The sequence below is a fragment of the Formica exsecta genome, unplaced genomic scaffold (assembly GCF_003651465.1).
Source record: "Formica exsecta isolate Colony F162 unplaced genomic scaffold, ASM365146v1 scaffold222, whole genome shotgun sequence".
NCBI lineage: Eukaryota > Metazoa > Arthropoda > Insecta > Hymenoptera > Formicidae > Formica > Formica exsecta.
The window spans coordinates 1,424,345-1,444,077 of NW_021849518.1; the positions used below are offsets into that span (position 1 = coordinate 1,424,345).

General features: G+C 34.9%; 2 protein-coding genes across 3 annotated transcripts; one reads left to right on the forward strand and one right to left on the reverse strand.

The window, feature by feature from the left end:
• The first annotated feature begins 4,820 nt into the window (after positions 1-4,820).
• On the forward strand, positions 4,821-10,307 carry LOC115235448 (centromere/kinetochore protein zw10 homolog). 2 transcript variants are annotated; one of them, XM_029807261.1, is made up of 10 exons: positions 4,821-5,309; positions 6,734-6,936; positions 7,011-7,815; positions 7,889-8,037; positions 8,107-8,210; positions 8,889-9,064; positions 9,132-9,338; positions 9,413-9,550; positions 9,624-9,757; positions 10,005-10,307. In XM_029807261.1, the coding sequence occupies exons 1-10, from the start codon at positions 5,162-5,164 to the stop codon at positions 10,215-10,217; spliced, it is 2,277 nt and encodes a 758-aa protein (XP_029663121.1). In that variant the 5' UTR covers positions 4,821-5,161; the 3' UTR covers positions 10,218-10,307. The 2 variants fall into 2 exon arrangements, with proteins under 2 accessions (XP_029663121.1, XP_029663122.1); XM_029807262.1 differs by having other exon boundaries at positions 4,822-5,485.
• Positions 10,308-12,799: 2,492 nt separating this feature from the next.
• On the reverse strand, positions 12,800-16,127 carry LOC115235462 (RNA-binding protein Rsf1). The gene is made up of 3 exons (XM_029807276.1): positions 15,908-16,127; positions 14,666-15,260; positions 12,800-13,958 (listed from the first exon to the last, which is right to left on the reverse strand). The coding sequence occupies exons 2-3, from the start codon at positions 15,247-15,249 to the stop codon at positions 13,931-13,933; spliced, it is 612 nt and encodes a 203-aa protein (XP_029663136.1). The 5' UTR covers positions 15,250-15,260; positions 15,908-16,127; the 3' UTR covers positions 12,800-13,930.
• Between the last annotated feature and the right edge of the window lie 3,606 nt (positions 16,128-19,733).

The window sequence follows — 19,733 nt, forward strand, 5'->3', positions numbered from 1 at the left end:
CACACACACACACACACACACACACACACACACACACACACACACACACACACACACACACACACACACACACACACACACACACACACACACACACACACACACACACACACACACACACACACACACACACACACACACACACACACACACACACACACACACACACACACACACACACACACACACACACACACACACACACACACACACACACACACACACACACACACACACACACACACACACACACACACACACACACACACACACACACACACACACACACACACACACACACACACACACACACACACACACACACACACACACACACACACACACACACACACACACACACACACACACACACACACACACACACACACACACACACACACACACACACACACACACACACACACACACACACACACACACACACACACACACACACACACACACACACACACACACACACACACACACACACACACACACACACACACACACACACACACACACACACACACACACACACACACACACACACACACACACACACACACACACACACACACACACACACACACACACACACACACACACACACACACACACACACACACACACACACACACACACACACACACACACACACACACACACACACACACACACACACACACACACACACACACACACACACACACACACACACACACACACACACACACACACACACACACACACACACACACACACACACACACACACACACACACACACACACACACACACACACACACACACACACACACACACACACACACACACACACACACACACACACACACACACACACACACACACACACACACACACACACACACACACACACACACACACACACACACACACACACACACACACACACACACACACACACACACACACACACACACACACACACACACACACACACACACACACACACACACACACACACACACACACACACACACACACACACACACACACACACACACACACACACACACACACACACACACACACACACACACACACACACACACACACACACACACACACACACACACACACACACACACACACACACACACACACACACACACACACACACACACACACACACACACACACACACACACACACACACACACACACACACACACACACACACACACACACACACACACACACACACACACACACACACACACACACACACACACACACACACACACACACACACACACACACACACACACACACACACACACACACACACACACACACACACACACACACACACACACACACACACACACACACACACACACACACACACACACACACACACACACACACACACACACACACACACACACACACACACACACACACACACACACACACACACACACACACACACACACACACACACACACACACACACACACACACACACACACACACACACACACACACACACACACACACACACACACACACACACACACACACACACACACACACACACACACACACACACACACACACACACACACACACACACACACACACACACACACACACACACACACACACACACACACACACACACACACACACACACACACACACACACACACACACACACACACACACACACACACACACACACACACACACACACACACACACACACACACACACACACACACACACACACACACACACACACACACACACACACACACACACACACACACACACACACACACACACACACACACACACACACACACACACACACACACACACACACACACACACACACACACACACACACACACACACACACACACACACACACACACACACACACACACACACACACACACACACACACACACACACACACACACACACACACACACACACACACACACACACACACACACACACACACACACACACACACACACACACACACACACACACACACACACACACACACACACACACACACACACACACACACACACACACACACACACACACACACACACACACACACACACACACACACACACACACACACACACACACACACACACACACACACACACACACACACACACACACACACACACACACACACACACACACACACACACACACACACACACACACACACACACACACACACACACACACACACACACACACACACACACACACACACACACACACACACACACACACACACACACACACACACACACACACACACACACACACACACACACACACACACACACACACACACACACACACACACACACACACACACACACACACACACACACACACACACACACACACACACACACACACACACACACACACACACACACACACACACACACACACACACACACACACACACACACACACACACACACACACACACACACACACACACACACACACACACACACACACACACACACACACACACACACACACACACACACACACACACACACACACACACACACACACACACACACACACACACACACACACACACACACACACACACACACACACACACACACACACACACACACACACACACACACACACACACACACACACACACACACACACACACACACACACACACACACACACACACACACACACACACACACACACACACACACACACACACACACACACACACACACACACACACACACACACACACACACACACACACACACACACACACACACACACACACACACACACACACACACACACACACACACACACACACACACACACACACACACACACACACACACACACACACACACACACACACACACACACACACACACACACACACACACACACACACACACACACACACACACACACACACACACACACACACACACACACACACACACACACACACACACACACACACACACACACACACACACACACACACACACACACACACACACACACACACACACACACACACACACACACACACACACACACACACACACACACACACACACACACACACACACACACACACACACACACACACACACACACACACACACACACACACACACACACACACACACACACACACACACACACACACACACACACACACACACACACACACACACACACACACACACACACACACACACACACACACACACACACACACACACACACACACACACACACACACACACACACACACACACACACACACACACACACACACACACACACACACACACACACACACACACACACACACACACACACACACACACACACACACACACACACACACACACACACACACACACACACACACACACACACACACACACACACACACACACACACACACACACACACACACACACACACACACACACACACACACACACACACACACACACACACACACACACACACACACACACACACACACACACACACACACACACACACACACACACACACACACACACACACACACACACACACACACACACACACACACACACACACACACACACACACACACACACACACACACACACACACACACACACACACACACACACACACACACACACACACACACACACACACACACACACACACACACACACACACACACACACACACACACACACACACACACACACACACACACACACACACACACACACACACACACACACACACACACACACACACACACACACACACACACACACACACACACACACACACACACACACACACACACACACACACACACACACACACACACACACACACACACACACACACACACACACACACACACACACACACACACACACACACACACACACACACACACACACACACACACACACACACACACACACACACACACACACACACACACACACACACACACACACACACACACACACACACACACACACACACACACACACACACACACACACACACACACACACACACACACACACACACACACACACACACACACACACACACACACACACACACACACACACACACACACACACACACACACACACACACACACACACACACACACACACACACACACACACACACACACACACACACACACACACACACACACACACACACACACACACACACACACACACACACACACACACACACACACACACACACACACACACACACACACACACACACACACACACACACACACACACACACACACACACACACACACACACACACACACACACACACACACACACACACACACACACACACACACACACACACACACACACACACACACACACACACACACACACACACACACACACACACACACACACACACACACACACACACACACACACACACACACACACACACACACACACACACACACACACACACACACACACACACACACACACACACACACACACACACACACACACACACACACACACACACACACACACACACACACACACACACACACACACACACACACACACACACACACACACACACACACACACACACACACACACACACACACACACACACACACACACACACACACACACACACACACACACACACACACACACACACACACACACACACACACACACACACACACACACACACCGTTATATGTAAACATTACCTGCTGTAGTTAGTACATCTGCTACGAACGATGTCATATTCGAAATATATATGAAAAATTTGGTACATATGTCAAATATCAAACACTTTTTATATGATCGCAATCTGACTCACACTTCGTGTATACTTAAAAATGCGGGGTCCATGCATGAAGGAAGAGTAAGGAGAGTTATCTACCTAGATTGAAAGTGGTCACGAAAAATGTTCCGTATGTGGTCAGGTTTGCCAAATGGAATGACTTGGACCAATTCGTCGCCATCTTGAATATTCGTACATATATAGTGTTATGTTTAGTTGTATTAGTGATCAGTAAGTGTGTTGGATGACACACTACTTACTAATTACTACCACAACTAAACGTAACACTATACATATACGAAGATTCAAGATGGCGACGAAATGGTCCAAGTTATTCCATTCGGCAAACCTGGCCACATACGGAACATTTTTCGTGACCACTTTCAATCTAGGTAGATAACTCTCCTTACTCTTCCTTCATGCATGGACCCCGCATTTTTAAGTATACACGAAGTGTGAGTCAGATTGCGATCATATAAAAAGTGTTTGATATTTGACATATGTACCAAATTTTTCATATATATTTCGAATATGACATCGTTCGTAGCAGATGTACTAACTACAGCAGGTAATGTTTACATATAACGGTGTGTGTGTGTGTGTGTGTGTGTGTGTGTGTGTGTGTGTGTGTGTGTGTGTGTGTGTGTGTGTGTGTGTGTGTGTGTCCATCACTCGGTCTAGATATACTATGTCTATGGTTGGATGACACACTACTTACTAATTACTACCACAACTAAACGTAACACTATACATATATGTGTGTGTGTGTATTTAAACAAATTGCCAAATTGGGAAATTATAACTTCGAAGTATCAAGATTTGAACATTGGTTTTTTTAAATGTTACATGAATATAAAATATAAGTTTTATTTGTTTATTTTTTTAATTAGTTTAGGAGATAAATTGAAAATTTTGTAAAATTATAGAATTTATTCTGATGGAAAACAAAAGATTTATGCAACAAATCAAAGTCTTTAAAAAAAGCCTCATCTTTATTAATTTTTGCAAAATATTTCGCATTTTAAATGTATGTTAGATTTATTAATTTAAGGAGACAAAAAAGTAAACAATAAATTAAAATTCTGTGTAGAGCGGGTCTGTATGGTAATCTTTGCAAATATGTATTTTTAATGTGTGATAGAGACTTACCAATTTAAGGAGGCAAGCAATTTGTGCAATGCATAAACCGAGATTAAGTTTATCGACAAAATGTTTTTTAAAGTAAATAATTATTGAACAAAAAATTTTCTTATTATTTGGTATTAAAAATAGATAAGTACAACAGAAAATTTAGAAATAAAGTATATATTAATAAAACATGAGATGAATTAATCTACATGTACGAAATTTTTTTTCGAAATCTGAGGGCTATTGAAATTGTACATATAAACAACAGACTCTGTAACCAATCTTGTAAAAAAATCACTAGTGCCTTATTCTTTGTTTTTATTAGAAAAATATTACGTATATAATATAACAATTTCTAAAAGTTTTACAAAAATTAAATTTTAATCAAAATTATACTTGCTAATCTAATAAAGATAAAAGAAATAAATAACTTATTATTCAATATAACATTTAAAATAACATAATACGTTATGAAATCTTAGTACTTTCTCTCTGGATTTATGATAATTGTTCCTCCAAAATTGTAAATAATCAAGTCTTTAGTAATTATATATTCTTTAATAAATCTATAGTTTATTTTTATTTTTTATATTTTTCTTTAGAGAAATTATATATACTCAAACAACATTTGATTATAATATTTATAATAAAGATATAATTATGGTGATTGTGATATTTTACTACGCAGGGAAACTTGAAATAGTAAATCTCCAAAAAAATATTGCTGAAATACAGAAACAAATAACAAAATTAGAATATGAAGTTAAAGACTTTATGGATGACAATTATGTTGAATTCAGTGCAAAGTTAACAAGAGATGTGCACTTAGTTAAAAAGACTGAACAGCTACTGAAAGAGATGGACACTTTGCAGAGCAGGATAAATGATCAAGTATATCATCAGCATCTATTATGTTATTTAAACAGGGTTAATAAAATAAAATTTTATTCGCTTTTATTATATAGGTCAAAATAGAGTTACCTGGTTTGACGAAAGAATTGAAAACTCTCTCTCAAGAATTAAAAGAGTCAAACATTAGTTTGAAATTATCTCATGAGTTGATGAACTTACATGAATATATAAAATCTATAAAAGGAATGCAAGAAGAAAAACGATACATTGATACTGCAAAGACTCTGCAGCAAATGCAAATTTTATTGGATAATCCTCATAGTTTTCTACAAGATCTGGAAATATATGTGGCGATCAAAGCTGAATATTGCAATCTCTTTCGCTTGTACTCGATAGAAGTGTCCAGACTGTTATATGATTGCATTTGTTGGAATAATGATGTGAAAGACAGCAAAACAATTACCTCTATTATTATCAAAAATGACTATGACAACATACAGGAATTAATACAAGGATTGCATATCATCAATAATCTTGAAAACTTCTTACAAACATTTTTAACAAACTTGATGAACCATATAATTAATCCCATCATTCATGATCATTGTTCAGTGTATGTTATCAAGGAAAGAATATTTACCATCGAAATATTAGAGAAAAACAAAATGCCATGTTTCAAAGGCGTACTGTACAATTTAAAACTACTCTTTAAATTTCTTCATCAACACCTGAATCTGGCAGTTACGGATAACGAAACTTTTTTGAAAAGAATGCAACCGCAACTGCTAAAGCAATTATCACATTCTTTAACAACAGATTGTATCTCGTACACCATTCCAACTTCTAATGCGAATCTAAAGAATTTCGAGCCTGTCATCGAAGCGATTAATGAATTTCAAGATTATTTAGTACAAATCGGTATTTGTGCCTATTTTCAAGATGAAATAGTTCGCTTTATGATACCAAGTAATTTAACAATGTAAAATTTCAGAATTTCTTTCTAAGGATGAGCTCTTTTTATCAGAATACACAAACAATATTGACAAACTTTTCGTTGATAGAATGTGTCAGGATTTATTAGTCAAAGCTAGAAATATAATGAAGAAAGACTTACATGATTCTGTTCGATGTGAGCTACAGGTACCTATTTTATTAAGAGAATAGCAAATCTGATTTTTCTGATTTTTATTTGTCTTCTTTTTCTTGTAGGAACCACCTATACTTATGAATAAAATATTCGAAAATAATTCTGAGTTATTGAATGAAAAAACGTTACAAAATATGTCATTTCATTTACCGAAGTGTCAAATCAGGTACATTACAAACAGTAATTAATTTAAAACTTCCTACTCTAATATTGCAATCATATTGAATTAGCATCAAAAGCAAAAAATTATGATATTATTGATTTTTTTAATATTATATATTGAAATAAATTAGTTTATTTGCATGTTACAATTTGCATGTTACAATTTGCATTTACTAATGTACATTGATAAAATATACTAGGAGCTCTCTTTTTTTTTTGGTTTGTGAATTAATAAATACCTCTGTAAATCTTGATCAATTTTCATAAGAGATCCATTTTTACTAAAAATATAAAATACATGTGTAGATTGAGTTATATGGACATTTAATAATGTAAGGTAATAAAAATATTTTTATATTTCATGTATATTGCGCAAATATTATTTTGGAAGTATATTTTATTATATTTTAACAACTTATAATATCAAACAATGGCGGAGAGGGATATATGCAAAAAATTTATTTTTAACATATTTTTTTTAAGTAAGAAAAAAAATTCATATTTTCTTGCTTCTCGGAATTACATATATCGTTAGTGGAAAACCGAATATTTAATATATATGAATTCATAAATTCTCTACAAATCTTGATAACCTTTTTTCCATATATAATTTTCCAAATACACATCTTGTACAAATAATCTTGTACAAAAAAATGAGATATGAGTATTAAATGCATTTTAGCAAAAGCGCACAAGAAATACTGGAATTAACGAGGACAATATTAGATGAGGCTTGCAATAGTTCAGATGCTTGTGCCAGTAGATTATTTTATACATGTAGAAATATATTTGAAATGTATGTCGGTTTGGTACCTGAACATCATAAAAAATTTTTAGAAACGATACCGCAGCAAGTTGGTAAGAAATATATATAACAGAATGAACTATTCTCACGAATATAAAATTAATATACAATTATGTTTAGCTCTGTTTCATAATAATTGTATGTATCTTGCCCACCATCTACTTACATTGGCGCATGAATATAAAGACAAATTCTCGAAAAATCTACAAAAAATGAATTTAACATTCTCGGATCAAGTCGCGATATTCCGAGAAGTCGGTTCGCAATATTTTTTAGAACACATGAAGTATCAAAAAAATATAATTTTTGACATCATCAAAGATTCAGGTTTATAATTAACTTATTAGCTATATGAAAAAATTGAAATAAATGTAACAATAATATTTTATATTTATGTATAGGTTTTTCGGGATTGGGGCAAACATCTGAGTTACATCCTAGCACCGAGCGTGCTTTAAGACAATGCATCAGACAACTGGAATTATTGAAGACAGTTTGGCTAGAAGTGTTACCTGTAAACATCTATTGCAAAGCTGTTGGTTAGTCTATTTAATGCATTTTATTATTATATTTTAATATACGTTTTTAATTCTTCATATTAATATCTCACAGGATGTATAACTAATTCTATGATTGACGATTTGGTGTCAAAAGTTATAACTGTTGAAGATATTCCAGCTAATGTAGCAACAGAACTAGTAACTTTATTCAATATGGTGGTAAAACGAACACCACCGATATTTCCTGTAAGTATATAATGAACATAACATAACAAGATATAATACGAAAATACAAAAAAAATTTACAAGAAAAAGATTTGTCAATATAAATCTTTATTGCCATTTAATGTCATAAAAGTACATTTAAGATGATAAAGATTTGTTCAAGGTAGCAGTATTCCAACTGGTCCCTGTAAAAGTTAAACATTAAAAGTTAAATAAGAATATTAATTTAGTTTAATAAAGCAGACGCATACTAATTCCTATTTGATAGGATCAACAGATACAACAGCATGTACATAAGTGGGGAAAATTTTTGGAATTGATTAAGATACTTGGTGCATCACTGAAAGAAATCGAAGTTAGATGGGGAAATGGAAAAGGATTATTAGCGCAAGAGTTCACTGCTGCACAAGTTAAACAACTGATCCGAGCATTATTTCAGAACACTGACCGAAGATCTAATCTTTTAGTCTCTATAAGATAAAAAAATGTCAAATATATATAAAAATGTAAAATGTATAAAAAATATAACAAAAAAATAGTTATGTTTGTATCCATTCCACATCAAATTTAATATACAGGGTGTCTCATTTTAATTTCTCTGCCCCCCCAAGAACTTTTTTAAGAAAAAGTTGTTTGGTTTGAAGGAGGTCATCTGATGGTGATCTTCATTTTATCTTAAATCAAAACTTAGGTCATTTCAAGGTCAACTTAATTTTTTTTTAATGGGAACCCTTATTTTTTATTGCATATTCTTCTTATAGTTCTTCTTGAGACCTTTTTAAAACACTATAATAAAGTATTTTTCGGGTTATCTTATTCAGACATTTTAATATAAAATATCGTAAAATATTTAGTTTTCGATTATCTTACCGTAATACTTTTATATACACACCTATACCGTAATACTTTTGTGAAACACACGTATGAAAAATTAAGAGGAAAATGTATATAATCTAATCAATTTGATACTATAAATGGAATACTGATTGTACAAATATATTTTAAAGTACTAATATATACATATATACAGGGTGTCTGCCCATAAATGTCCGAGCAAATATCTCACAACTGATTGAAGTTATAAAAATATTTAATAAGAGAAAATTAACACAGTTTTTAGTCCGCAATAAAGCGCATGTAAAACAATTTTTTTTTAGTCGTAACCTTTTCAAGTTATGAAGATCACCATCGTTTTTTTAAATTGAAACCTCTATTTTTATTGCATATTTTTATAGCTCTTCTTGTGACCTTTTCAAAACACTATAATAAAGTATTTTTTTTTATTAAGTGTTTTTCGAGTTATTTTACATTTTAATTTGACATATTTTGATATAAAAAATAAAATATCTCGTAAAATATTTAGTTTTCGATAATCTTACCGTAATACTTTTATGTATAGAATAATGAGACAAATCAATTAGTATAAAAAAAATAATAATTGTTAAAAAAATATATTGTAAACAATTACATACTTTTTCTTAAAAACAATTATTTTTTTTATACTGATTGATTTTTCTCATTATTCTGTACATAAAAGTATTACGGTAAGATTATCGAAAACTAAATATTTTACGAGATGTTTTATTTGTTATATCAAAATATGTCGGATAAAGATGTAAAATAACTCGAAAAATATTTAATAAAAAAATACTTTATTATAGTATTTTGAAGAAGTCTCAAGAAGAGCTATAAGAATATGCAATAAAAAATAGGGGGTTCCATTTAAAAAGAACGGTAGTGACCTGCATAACTTGAAAAGGTAACAAATAAAAAAAATTGTTTTATATGCGCTTTATTGCAAACTAAAAACTGTGCTAATTTCTCTTATTAAGCTTTCTTTCTGTAACTTCAATTAATTGTGAGATATTTGGACATTTATGGACGGACATTCTGTATATATATATATAAATTCACAATTAAAATTAAAGCATAATAGAAAGCAGATTAAACTTAAATTAATATAATCAGTAATTATTTTATCTTTTTGTTTAATTTTAAATAAATTTTAGCAAAAGAATATATTAAGAATTAAATGTATATTGAGATATACTTGATATTGACAATTAAGATGTGTGTGTTAGGACACAAATATCCAAATCTAATTTGAATATAGTCTAATCAACATTAATTTCCTATTTATAGAAATTGTGTAAGAATTCGAAGTCTTTAAATGTCAAATTTGAAGGATTCTGTAATTAATGTTTGCCATAATGCTAAATTCTCTTGTTGAAACACTTACATAAATATATGTTCGTTTGTTAATAATTTACAGTAAATTTGCTTGCATCGAAATCTATATGATAAATCTATATCGTATATAAGGATTAAAATAACAAACTTAAATTTCGAGTGATTTCCTCTTCATTAGGAATTTGGTGCAAGTATTAAGCCCTTTTATCTTCAGTATATTTTAACTGAAAATTGTCCACTGTATACGAACAATAGTTACGTACGTACAAACTTTCTTTTGACAATTCGTTTTCCAAGGGCATATATATATATATATATATATATATGTGTGTGTGTGTGTGTGTGTGTATCGTTCGTAAATGAGAAACGCGACATTTCCGGATATGGGTTACTGCTTCATTTGTTACTTTTTATTAAATCTTAAATGTTATTGGTGTTGTTTTAAAACACTCTGTATATGTATGAGTGTTGCATATATAACTATTTAGATTTTAATATTACACGCGCACGCATGCACACATAGGCTTATATGTGTGTGTGTGTGTGTGTATATAAGTTTTTCATAGTTAAGATTAAAAAAAAAAAAAAAAAAAAAAAATTACTTAAAAAATAAAAGAATAACATGTAATAATATTTAACATAATATTAATAATACTGAAATTTATCTGTAAATCTTGATATTATGTGAATTTGAAATACCTGTGTATGAATTTAAAATACCTACATACAAACCATTAAAAATAAGCAACCATATTTGATAAAAATAACTTGCTTAAAGTGAACAAACAAAAATGACGTCGGATTATGTTACCAGTCATAGTAAATTGAGAGAAAAAAGGTAGGCAGACAGGCAGGCAGGGTGGCAGGCAGTACTGAGCGCAAATCATTTAATATCTTAATTTCCAATTCCATATCATTTACAGAGAGTAGAGGTAATATATATTATTACCATTATTTTATCACTTTCTTATTCACGAGCATCTCTGTAATGATAAAAGCGAATGCTCCAAGGTCTCTTTCCAAATACAGTACTGCACATATATCATAAAAATGAAGTATAGAAGATATATTGTATAGTAGACGCGATTGCTTTCGCTTTGCAAGATTTTGATCTCATCATTTGTGCATCGAAATTTTTTAAGCAAAACTGCCTTGTTTTTCATATCCTTACACAATAAATTAATTGTTATATGCGAGCAGCAATTTGCATTTGGCTAGTAGTGCGCGCGATTTACGATTTCTTCTTTCCAATTCCCATATAAAATCATTACTATTCATAGAATATAAGCGAGAACACGTTTTTATCTAAATACACGAGAATGATATTCACAAGATTATGGACCGCCATATTGTAGTCTTTTCAACTATTTGAAAGTCTATCGTAGACTTTCAAATAGTTGAAAACAATGAAAGCTAACCCAAATAAATCAGCAAAAATACTTTAAGAGATAATTTTTTAATGTAATTAGAACTATTATATATATATATATATATATATATATAATACATGTACGTACTATATATACATAAACAAATCTCGAAAAATCTGTATAATCGTAAATCAAAAACCACAAAGATTCTGAACGTCGAAAATATATAAAGAGATCTAAAGCAACCCAATAAGGCGTCAGCTAAACATAAAACGGTGATTGTAGATAGTGTTATAGTCCCTATAGATTACAACCCTATATTAATTACTTCTTCAAATATTAATCATTCGAATTAATTCTGCAATCTATATCTCATCGCATTTCTCACTTCGTGTAAGAGCGCTTTTCTTTAAGGAAACTCTCGGATCTGTTAATCATAGAAAGTCTATCCCAGCAGCGACCACAAGTTGTATAGAAATGGTACAATGCAGGGAAAATATTGCACAGCGCAAACTGCAATGGTAGTTCTTGTCTATGTACAGATCGCTGTGTGTAGATTGGACAGAAATGAAGTCGTCGAGGCGGGTGGCTGATCGGCCCGCAGTTCAGATTGGCAAGATGCAGCGTAGTTCTTTTATGTGCATTCACGTAGATGACGATGACTGTGAACATGGAAATGCAAAATAGGATGTCACATTACTTTCGCTCCCTCTTAACTCTCATTAAGATGAGAGCCAATAGTAGCTTTATATTTTTGTGCATGCAATTAATGAAATTTATTTAAGAATAGCAATGAGCATTCATGCACTTAAAAGTGTTTTTTTTTATAATTCGTAGAATTTCTCTGTAATTTATTTAATTCTTTGATATGTTTCATAATAGGCTTGAAGCAATATTTGCAATATTCTATATAATATGTGGAATTGCATTTCGATTGTTTACTGTAAATTAATTCATTCAGCCTTTCTTCTTGAGCTAAATAAGTATTCAGATATTTAATTAAATTGTTGTCGTCTGTTGCTTGTGATACATTTCCATGTAAACAGATTGTGTATTTTTCTGTTTATTTATAATTATTAATATTCTTAAACCTCTCCTCATAAAGATTTCATCTCTTCAAAACATTTTCTTTTCTGAAGATCTTATAAATGATACGAATATTTTGAATGTAAAAATACAAATACATCTCGTCAGATCGTATTTATCCACGAGTGTAAGTGGTACTGTGTATAATTATGATACATTGTAAGAAGCCTTTTAAGAACACTATAATCTACATTGTACTCAAACATCATTATAATCAAACTAATAATATTGTTAATCATGTGAGATTAAAATCAGTTTAGATGATATATGGGTATCGTAATACCTGCCACGGCCAGCCGGAGAGCGGCTTCGATACCTCGCTGTGCTTGTATCCTTCCCGGTGTAGTAGTCGGCACCAGTGTCCCCGCTACTACCACCATAGACGTCTTGTGTATATCCGTCTCGCGTAACATACCCACTGCTGCGATTGAACATATAATCTTCTCCGTAACGGCCTCTGCCTCTATTTGTGCCACTCCTGCCTGCATAATAACTGCCTCCATAATCTGTATAGGTACTGCCTCTATAACCCATAGTTGTACCGCCTCGAGAACCAAATTCCCTACCGCCAACTCCCCGATTTCCTCTGAAACCACCTGCACCTCCACCCCTCCCACCGCGACCTCTACCCCGTGAAATCTCCACTCTTAATTTTGCACCCATAATTTCCATGCCGTTCATATTGCAGCACGCTAATTCAGCCTCATTCATGTTGAAGAACTCGATAAAGGCAAAGCCTGGTGGATTGAAGGCTACCCACACCTTGTTCAACTTGCCATACTTTTCAAACTCCATTTGCAGATCTTCCTTTTTGATGCTCTCGTTCAATCCACCCACGTAAACGCGTGTATATCCTTCTGGTGTCATCTCGTTCTTCCCTAAAGAATAAAACAACTTTATTCATGTAATAATACATCTATTTTTAAAATATTGCAAAATAATTTTTAAATTTGATTTTTGAAATTATTCAGCTAATTAATTATTTCAATTAAAAAACCTATGTTACCTATAATTTTTATAATTATTAGTATTAAACAGATAAATCTTAAGATATAATATATGTAAATGGATTTTTTATGTGCTTATTTTTATGCGCAACACAATATATATTTTAAGCAATTTTCCATTTATAGAAATAAATACTTAACATTTTAGTCACAGAGAGAACAGATACTTGTAAATTACTTATTCACAGTTAAGGCAGGTAAGTAAAACAAACGCGTTTTGTAATCCTATAAGCTCAAATGTGAATTGCACGATCTTGATAAAGATATATGACAAATCATATACGGTCACAACAACGCTCTATGGTGGTATTTTCATCTCCGTATATATAAAACAACATATAAATATAGTGTTCTCGCGTGGGGGGGCACTCCGTATGGTGATTCTGGTATTGTTAAAATCGGTTCGAAGAACGGCGCGAAGTAATGAGGGGCAAAATTATTAGTAGAAATGAAGATAAACACAGCAGCTTACGCGCCAATGGCACGTTCGAAAGTGATTTTATCGCCACGGTACTCACTCGTTCCTGCTTATCGCAGATTTTCTAACAGCTCGTCACCGATCGTTGAAATCGCTATCGACGCGACAAAGCGAACACAGGAAAGAAAAAAACGCTTTGCAATACGATTTAGTCAGAAGAATCTACACACACTGCCGCGCAATCAATAGGAGCGAATCTACCGGGGTTCACAGCGCACAGAAGTCCGGCTGTATTCGTGTCTCCAACCCAGACGCCAAAAGTTCTCGCCATACGCCATACACAACATGCTGCGATAAGAATTAATAGAGTGGAAACTCTAGTAGAAACAATCTTTAACAAAATAAAAAAAAGATTATAAAAAAAGGAAAGAAAATTTTAAGGCCATTGCGTGAAAGAGTTTTATATAATTACACATGAAAAAGTTAGCCGTAATCGTAAGGCCATAAAGACCATCGCATGTGAAAAAATTTTAGTCGTAAATTACGACTCGTACCGTAAGACCGTAAACAAATCGACCAATCACAATTAATCATTCTAATAACGTAAAGCCCGTATAAAGCCCGTCAGACTACGCATTGAAAATTGAAGATTGAAGATTAAGTGTCGGTCTACAATAGTGATTTAAGCTCTAAGCCTTAAGAAATTGACCAATCACGATCAAGTATGAGGAGAATACTCGACTGTGATTAGTCAATTTCTTAAGGCTTAGAGCTTAAATCACTATTGTAGACCGGCACTTAAGATTGGAATTTGACTAATCAGAACAGAAGGGACTAAAATTTCTTTATTCTGATTGGTCAAATTTCAATCTTCAATCTTCAATCACAATCTTCAATGCGTAGTCTGATACGGGCTTTAGACTACGCATTAAGAATTGACATTGAAGACTTAAAATTGAAATTTGATCAATCAGGATAAAGAAATTTTAGCTCCTTTTGTTTTGATTAGTCAAATTCCAATCTTTTATTTCAATCTTTAATTTTTAATGCGTAGTCTGATACGGGCTTTAGACTACGCATTAAGAATTGACATTGAAGACTTAAAATTGAAATTTGATCAATCAGGATAAAGAAATTTTAGCTCCTTTTGTTTTGATTAGTCAAATTCCAATCTTTTATTTCAATCTTTAATTTTTAATGCGTAGTCTGATACGGGCTTTAAGCGGCGTCTACAATAAGATTTTAAGCCCTAAGCCTTAAAAAATTGACTAATCACAGTCGAGTATTCTCCTCATACTTAATTGGGATTGGTCAATTTTTTAAGGCTTAAGGCTTAAATCACCTATTGTAGACCGGCACTAACGCCCGTATCAGACTACGCATTGAAAATTGAAGATTGAAGATTATGGCCGGGATTTATAGTCCGTTCTTATATCCAAGATCGTCTTAAGTGTGGTCTTGGGTCGTCTTAAGATCTCATTCAACCGATGAAATGGCCGCTTAGCATCTTAAGATCGTACTTAAGACGATCTTGAATATAAGAACGGACTATGAATACCGGCCTAAAATTTTTTCACGCTCAATGGCCTTTATGGAAGATTGCGTCGAGATTCGATGTCCAATAGAGAAATTTGTTTTATAGAGTAATATATATTACTAGTTGAAGTCCCTAGAACGCAATCTCTCTAAATAACTGCGTTCAGCCTGGTCATAGTTCCAGCCAATCAAATCACCCCGTTGTCTAATTTAAAATACAATTGGCAGATGTGACGGGTCTAATTTTGAATTAAAGATCTTCTTTCTACTAATGAATAATTCAAAGTCACTCGCAATTCCCGCTTTTTTTTAGTGGCGCATGTGCAAAACATGTTGAGTGTTTCGTAAAAGCAACGCGCAAAAAGAGAGTTTCAGTTCACTCAAGTCTGCTAAGAAATAATAAAGTTTATTCAAAAATATAGTTGATCCAAAACAGCGGAATACGAAATAGAAGATACTGATTAAATCTCTATCCTAACAACACACATGTCCAGAAGACATTTAGAGGACATCCAGAGGATGTAACACATCCTATACTAATGTTTAATGTATACATACCATTGTCAATATTTATTATATTTCTGACATAAAGGAATATATAACCAAAAAAAAGGTATAATCAAATATAATTATATATATTTATATTTAATTATATATGGACTCTTTTATATATATACCGAAAAATGTGAAATAAATAATGAAATACTCTTGTTCATAATATGTGTGTATGTGCGTGTGTGTACGCGTGCGCGCACAACAAATTTAAAGTACACTTTTTACTTTTTATGCAAACAAATCGTATAATTTGCTTATAAATTTATGAACGAGATAAGTGCTTTATAAATTGTAGATATTTTCCAAAGATATTAAGGACATATTTTTATGATATAATTTTAAAGTTCAAAAATTAAAATGACAACATTTTGTCTAGTATCTTACACTATTATACTGATAATAAACATGTTTCGTAATTAGACATTGAAGAATAAAAACTTTTTCCGGACATACGGATTGAATATTTTTTTTTTATTGTATAATAACAGGCACAAAATTTTTAATATCGAGACATGTCAGATATTAAATTTTGGTGTAAATACATTTACAGATATGTATGTATTATAATCGTTCGCGCATAGAGTTATTATATAATGAAAAATTATAATAAAATATGTATGGAGGGACTTTCAATACAATTCTATGAAATGTCTTTAAGGAAATTTTATCTTTAAAAGTTCATTTCTATTTAATCAATATACTTTTTGTTTGTTAATTATAACAATTGTCATTTACAATATATTAAAATTCGTTTAAACAGTTTATTCGTGTTTACGAGTTTTAAAATTAATATCTTATTATATTTATACGTTATATCTCATTAACGAAAGTAAACAGATTTTAAAGATAAACGATATATATAAATATAACATAATTTTCACTCTTTCTATAAATTCTACTATTTTATAGATTTATAGAATATTTAACATCTATTTATATATTATGATCTAGATAATTATATAATATATATCGATGTACATAATTTATTTTCAGTACATTAATAGTTAGACATAACACAATTTGCTAAGACTACATGAACAACTCGCGAAAAATACTCCGTATATATGTATATAAACTCTGAAGATTTTTTTTTTTTTATTTCTTCTCGATAAATGAAAAATTCTTCGCGTTGCTATATGTTCTGCCATTTATATAGGGTAAAATTTTTTTCCTGGTCTTTTATTTGATATACGCGCTTTGATATACGTTATTTTCAATAACTATTTGCTGTTCAGACATGAAGTCGTGTCAACAAAAGCACGCTTGATATATTAGATCTTTCTACTGTTCCCTAATTATCAGCTTTCGCTCATCATGGTCTTATATATAAACTCTACGGAGGAGAATTTTGATGTCTTTTAATAACGATTAATTCCGTAAAAACGCTAGCAGCATACTGATTAAAGCGCATGAAAGAATGAGGCCTTGTGGCGGCAAAATTCCAGGCGTTGCCGCATTACAGTAATCGTTTAAACAGGAGCAAACTTCTTGCCTACCGCCAAAACCACTTCGTTTCTACGCAAACGCTCGACGCTTGACGCTGCCATGTAAAGGCACCTTTAGGGCTTAAAATCTCTATTGTAGACGTCGCTTTACGGTTATGATTACGAAAATTTTTTCACATGAAGTAGTCTTTACTGCAAATTCTCCTATCATCTCATGTCAGAATAAACTATTAAGTGATGGCTTCTGCACACAGGTCACGTTTGCCGCGCGGTAAAAGGCGACGCGGCAGCCAATCAATTTTTCGCTCTAATGGAAAAGTTGTAAGTTGATTGGCTACCGCGTCGCCTTTTGCCGCGCGGCAAGCGTTTCCGCGTCCTGTGTGCAGAAAC

Bases quoted from the DNA above. Each gene is read 5' to 3' on its own strand.
- LOC115235448 (XM_029807261.1), top strand. From the start codon at position 5,162: ATGACACACTACTTACTAATTACTACCACAACTAAACGTAACACTATA. The intron at 7,816-7,888 runs GTATTTGTGCCT...GTAAAATTTCAG, and splicing joins AGATTATTTAGTACAAATCG to AATTTCTTTCTAAGGATGAG. The intron at 9,065-9,131 runs GTAAGAAATATA...AATTATGTTTAG, and splicing joins AACGATACCGCAGCAAGTTG to CTCTGTTTCATAATAATTGT.
- LOC115235462 (XM_029807276.1), bottom strand. From the start codon at position 15,249: ATGACACCAGAAGGATATACACGCGTTTACGTGGGTGGATTGAACGAG. The intron at 13,959-14,665 runs GTATTACGATAC...CCATGTTCACAG, and splicing joins TCTCCGGCTGGCCGTGGCAG to TCATCGTCATCTACGTGAAT.